The sequence below is a fragment of the Ailuropoda melanoleuca genome, chromosome 4, assembly GCF_002007445.2.
Source record: "Ailuropoda melanoleuca isolate Jingjing chromosome 4, ASM200744v2, whole genome shotgun sequence".
Lineage (NCBI taxonomy): Eukaryota > Metazoa > Chordata > Mammalia > Carnivora > Ursidae > Ailuropoda > Ailuropoda melanoleuca.
The window spans coordinates 106,643,692-106,649,901 of record NC_048221.1 but is presented as its reverse complement, the minus strand read 5'-3'; the positions used below and the strand labels follow the sequence as shown (position 1 = coordinate 106,649,901).

The following is a 6,210-nucleotide window of genomic DNA, read 5'->3' as shown; positions in this document are numbered from 1 at the left end:
CGGGCCTTCGCGCAGCCCGCGTCCGCAGCGCCCGCCTCGCCCGCGGGACCCGCCGCGCCCGGCGAGCTGGGCTGGCTGTCCATGGCCAGCCGCGAGGACCTGATGAAGATGGTGCGGCCGCCCTACTCGTACTCGGCGCTCATCGCCATGGCCATCCAGAGCGCGCCCGAGCGCAAGCTCACGCTCAGCCACATCTACCAGTTCGTGGCCGACAGCTTCCCCTTCTACCAGCGCAGCAAGGCCGGCTGGCAGAACTCCATCCGCCACAACCTGTCGCTCAATGACTGCTTCAAGAAGGTGCCCCGCGACGAGGACGACCCAGGTGAGGCCGCCGGACAGGTGCTTCCCGGCCGGGGAGGCCGGGGAAGCGGCGCCCGAGCAGGGGCCGCGTCGCTGGGGCTCACCTGAAGCTCCGCGCGGAGTCTTGCTGACTGGGGCTGGGAGCTGGAGTGGGGAGCAGCCACCCGAACCCCGGCCCTCGTCTGGTCGGGGTGAGGGCAAGCCGGAGGACAAAGAACTCTCAGAGGGTCCTCAAGGCCGGGAGCCGGGGAGCGTGGAGCTCGCCCCTTACACCCACACACGTCACGCACCCACCCACACACACTCCCATACACAAACGCGCGCGCGCAGAGGCTGGCCAGTTAGAGAAAAAGGAAGAGATGGCATCCTGAAACGGGAAGCCACCCCTGGGTGGTGTGCGTCCTGCAGATTGAAGGGAGGGTCCAAGGCACAGGGAGGTAGATTACGAATAAGAACACGCGTGGCATCTCAGATAAGGGCCGACTCTAAAGGCATTCGGGTGAGCCGAGCATCCCATCACGTTTCACGGAAGAGGCAGTGAGAGGCCGAGCAACGGCAGGCCGTTCGGGCTGTCCTGGATGAGCCTCTTCCCGCGCCAGCTTCCTAGAGCTCCCCGTGGCCCTCCGGAAACGAGCGCCTACCTTGCGAGAGATGATTGAGGGTAGTGGCACAGGCGTCATGAGACAGGGCCAGAGGAATCCGAGAGCTTTAGCCGTGTCCTGCACATTGTGGTTTTGGTGCCTTCACTATCTAAAAATGAGAAGATGAAAACCCCAAATTTGCTGCATTCTGATCTAAGCCCTCGGAGGAGGAGAGCTGGGTTACAGTGGCGTGTTGTGAGAAGGGGGGTGAAGAAAAGCTCAAAAAGGAGAAAAAGAAGATTCTACTTGAGGTTTGCAGAAGGAGCTGGCCACTAGGGAGGTGGGGACGGAGGTGTGATGGGTCAATGAAATGAAATGATTTCAGGCCCGCTGTAGAGATCGGGGATTTTGTGGGAAATGCTCTGGAGTGTTCGCCCCTGAGCATATTGTAGAGTGGTGCTTTGCAGTAGAAATACAGCATAAATCACGTGTGACAGTAAATTTTCTAGTAGCCACATTTAAAAAAAGTAAAAAGAAACTGATGAAATTATTTTTAATATTTTAAAGTAACCCAAGATACTGTTTCAACATATGGCAAATATAAAAAATTATTACTGAGATACTTTACTTTTTCTTCCCTTTGATATTAAGTCTTCAGAATCCTGTGTGTGTTTGATTCCACGTGTCATTTTGGACTTCCCACTTTACAACTGGCCAACAGCCATGTGTGGCAAGTGGTTACTGTACTGGACAGGGCATCCAGTTCTAGAAGATGCAACTTCTCGATTTGGCCTCTAAATCACTCAAGATTATCATGTTAATTCTCACGTATATTCTTTTGGACTTTCTAAAAAGTTGGTGTCTTTAGTTAGGGTCTTGTCAAGCATTTGGTACTCAGGGGCACAATATAAATATCCTTATAGGTGCAGGTACTATCATTTAGATGGTAGTTGTATGAATAATAATTTTTTTTTGCAACTATTTGCAAAAAAAATGTGTTAATAAAGATAATAGGTTTGGCAGAGTGTGTGCTGGTTTGCACAGGCAACCTAACACAACGGTTAGGTAAGAATGCCGAGTCTAGAGCCAGCCTGCTTGAATCCCCGGCTCTCCCATTGCTAACAGGGAATACTGCAGCTTAACGACCACTCTGCCCCTCAGTTTCCCCATCTGAAAAATGGAGGCATTAGTATTTCCTGTCTCCACAGAGCTGTGAGGAGCCGCTGACGAGATAAGTGCTTACCAGTGCTTTCACACGTCAAAGATCTATTTAGCAGAAGTAATAAAAGTTATCGAGAGAGAAAGCCCCCCAAGATGATAGATCTTTTTTACCTCAGTTGTGCTAGGTAGTGGGGGCATTTTTTCAGCAGAAGATTGGCACTGCACGCATTCCATGAGGCTCTGGTCTGAGATCTGGTGGGGAGGGAAGGCTGGCCAGAGACGCAGGGCATCTCCTGCCCGAGCGGACGAGGGGATGTAGACTCCAGGAGCTTCCTGGACCCTGAACGATGTTATTTAACAAGATGTTGTTAAAAGAATTGATTGCTCAGTAATAACTTTTGTAATTTTTGTTCGGCAAGACAAATGATTGAGTATTTGAGGTTACCTTTTCCAGTGGAGTGTTTTGTTTTGCTTTAGGGGCAAATGTTGTACCCTTTCAGCAACTGATGATAACGGAGAGTGATTTTTCCCTGATTACTGTGTGCCAGCTGCTGTGTGGCACACATTTAACCTCCGCAGTCCATCTGTGAAATGGGTATTATTCTTATGCCTGTTTCTATAAATAAAGAAATGTAGGCTCCCATTTAAGCAGCGCCAGGATTTTGCAAGGGCACACAATATGGATCTGGAGGGGAAGGTGTCGGGTCATTACAAGTGTCTTGGGCCTGGAATTAGGTCTTAAGGTTTAGGTAGCAGACACTGCCAGGGGGAGGCAGACATGGCCAGAACATCTTTGTTCCAGATTTCTCCTTGAAGGTGAAGAGGAAAATCTCCCCAAAAGGATACATTTAAACAGTAGAGTGGCCAGAGCATCTTTGTCAGCATTTAACGAGGGAGTCTGTGCTCGTCCTTCCAGAACTGAAGCTGAGTGCATGGGCGGGAACTGGGGCCTTCTCTAACTTGTGTGTCTTTCTCCTCTCGGTAGGGAAAGGGAATTACTGGACCCTAGATCCGAACTGTGAGAAAATGTTTGACAACGGCAACTTCCGGCGGAAGCGAAAGCGCCGCTCCGAAGCCAGCGGCACCTCCACGGTGGCCGCAGGGACCACAAAATCGGAAGAAGGGTTGTCCTCAGGATTGGGGTCCGGCGTGGGTGGGAAGGCCGAAGGAGACAGCCCGTCGGCGTTGCTAAGGCCGTCGCAGTCCCCCGAGCCTCCCGAGGGCACCAAGAGTACTGCCTCCTCGCCGGGGGGACCCCTGCTCACCTCCGCCCCTTGCCTCAACACCTTCTTCAGCAGCCTCAGCACCTTGAGTGTCAGCAGCAGCGGGAGCGCCCCGCGGCCGGTCCCCGGCAGCCGCCACCTAGGGATCCAGGGCGCCCCCCTGCCCACGGGCACCTCGTTCCCCGCCAGCTCCATCTCCGAAGCCCCGCCGGACAGCCTGCAGCTGACCAGCAGCGCCAGCAACGGCAGCAGCCAGAGGTCCTCCTACTACAGCCCCTTCCCCGCCAGCGCCGGCGGGTCTCAGAGCGGCCCGTTCAGCAGCTCCTTCCACAACTTCAGCATGGTCAACAGCCTCATCTACCCCCGGGAGGGCTCCGAGGTCTAGGACCAGCCAGCCCTCGGACTTGAATATGCACAGCTGAGGTCTTGTGAAATGCAGATCTCGAGGCCGAGGTCTGGGGCAGGAAGTGGGATTCTGCATTCCTCTGGAGGCCCAGGTGCTGCCGTGGCCTGGGAATAGTAGAGAACGCTTCCTACCACCGGGCAAGCGGCAAGCGGTTACAGGTTTCTCTGGAGAGCAGGCCCCCTCACTCTGTTCAGGACAGTACCTGTGAGCCCTGTGGGGGCAGGGACCGTGTCTGTTTTGTTCGTCACTGTATGGCAGGGTTATGAGCTCACATGTGTCCGAGGGCCAGCCAAAATAACAAAAGAATGAAGTTTATCAGGAAAAAGGTAGCAGTTGGCCACTGAAGCAGGTAAGGGAATGGTCGGGACTGACCAGCTAAAGGCTGCTGTGGGCCGCTTAGTTATTTCCTGCCTGGCAGCATCCTGATTTTTCTAGAAAAGTCAGATATCTGGATTTTTATAGGAAACCTCCATTTGCATTTTTTTGCCACTAATTAAAGTTTGTTTTGAATCCTGCACTAGGACATACCACAGATCCTCTGAGCTATATCCAGCCCACCATCACCTCTGCTTAGACTCCGTGTCTGGGCCACGGTACGTGCTGCCCAAGTGAGCCCCGGGTGCCGAGCGCTCTTTCAGACAGACACTCGGCATGTATTAGCTCATTTAATCCTCACAACAACCTTGGGAGATAGGTGTGGTTACTACCCCTCATCTTCTGGTGAGGGCCGTGTAACTCCAGGATGGCAGGTAACCCCCCCAAGGTCACACAGATAGTAAGTTGTGGAGCCAGGACTGGGTCCAGGCAGTCTGGCTCCAGAGCTGCTGCTGGAAGGTTTGTTCTGGTTATAGAAAACGGAGGTGCCATTATCCATAGGCAGACACAGCGACACAGCGTCTAGGGGGTAGGAATGGGGGTAGGAATGAACTCGATCTCACTTGACCAAAGATTTCTGGTTGAAGTAAGTATCACTTGAGATGTTGCCCTGAGCAGCAGGGACAGACCCTGCCTCTGCCTTAGGCCATATGCCTGAGTGAGGTCCGGGGTGACCATGGTCCTAGCTAACTTGATGTCCTCGCCCTTTCAGCATGTGCCCTGGACTTTTCATTTTTAAAACAAAACACTAGAACTTTATTAAAAATAGTTTTTAAATGGAATTTTTATAGTTTCTTAGTAAACCATTTGTTGTCAAAATTTTTTAATATAATTTATTTTTAGCACTCCCTTTTACTTCTCAAGAGGTATCTTCATTTGAATAGTGTTTATGGTCACCCTCCCAGGGCCCAGCAGAGTGTCTGGTCCATGGCAGATACTCAGCCACTGTTTGAACTTACCTAAGAGGTGCTAATTAAAATGTGGATAATTGTTGATTTATTGGAACAGCCTCCATTAAGATGAAGATAATGTCCTGAATTGCCTTTGTACCAAGTTGCTGGGTCTTTGATAGGAACATTGTTGGTTTGGGGATTTAATTTTTTTTTTTTTTTAAAAAAAAGGAACACATGTACATTGTAAAAAAATTTTTAACTTTTCCCTGTGTATTTTCTGAGACAGCATTCCTCTTAAATTTTTATTTTGAAATCTACACTACAGAAAATTATTTTTTAAACAGTTTATTGAGGTACAAATAACACCACTATTACCTTTTAAATATTACAGAGAAAGACAACCAAAGAGACTACCTACCCCCAGATTGTGTGTACAAAAACCAGTTTCTATGGATATATTTTTCTATGTGAAAAATCATATGGTCTTTTATAAATATTGTTTCTAACACAGTTCTATATTTGTAAATTAATTTATAATGTGAACTGGGACAAATTTTTTTTTCCCCAAGAAAGTACACTGCATGCTGAGAATCATATGAAATAAACTCTTAAGTGGGATGATTTCTGGCCACTTTTAGATATTTCTGTTTTTCTGTCTTCAGCTTTCTCCTAAAGGAATAGAGGCATCAGGGGGCCTGACCCGGAAGCCACTACAGGGGCTTTGTTGAGAGTGAAATCAAACGGTTTTGTGTTGGATTTGTCCCACCTGCCCACATCTGAAGGGCTGGAACCGTCCGCTCTATGGCCTGTGAGCATTTTAGTGATTCTTGTTAGCAGAGTAACAGTTCTGTCTTAGATCAAACTGAGTGCACAGACAATTTCTGTTCCGGAACGAAGTGGTGCTGTACGGTCTCACAGCTGGCAGTAGTCCTCGGGTGGGGCTGCGCAGCCTTGGGTGTGGGGGCCCCCTTGAGGGCCACAGGCAGCCCATTATTTCCAAGGAAATAGGAAACTATTGAAGTGGGCTCCTTCTAGAAGAAACCTGAAAGTTGAAGTTTCTAGACTAGGGTTTCTTGGCCTCAGCATGTGATATTTGGGGCTGGGTAGTTGGTTGGAGATGTTACCCTGTGCATCTCCGGGTATTCAGCGTTCCCAGTCTCTACCTGTTAGATCCTAGAGGCACCCCCTCTCCTCCTGGCCCGGGCCACATGCTACAACCGAAAGTATTTCCAGACATTGACAAATGTCCTCGGATGGGGTGGGGTGGGGTG

General features: G+C 50.2%; 2 protein-coding genes across 2 annotated transcripts in view; one reads left to right on the top strand and one right to left on the bottom strand.

Annotated features, from left to right (window-relative positions):
- Nucleotides 1-1,141, bottom strand: part of TEX37 (testis expressed 37) — a 79,109-nt gene extending 77,968 nt beyond the window's left edge. Inside the window, exon 1 of the mRNA XM_034659492.1 lies at nucleotides 405-1,141. The gene's annotated coding sequence lies outside the window, so the exon portion shown is untranslated. The remainder of the gene's footprint in view (nucleotides 1-404) is intronic.
- FOXI3 (forkhead box I3) lies at nucleotides 1-5,560 on the top strand (the record flags this gene model as incomplete). Its single annotated transcript, XM_002922331.4, has 2 exons — nucleotides 1-322; nucleotides 3,028-5,560. Coding segments are annotated over 2 exons (945 nt in total), but the record flags the coding sequence as incomplete, so codon positions are not given.
- Between the last annotated feature and the right edge of the window lie 650 nt (nucleotides 5,561-6,210).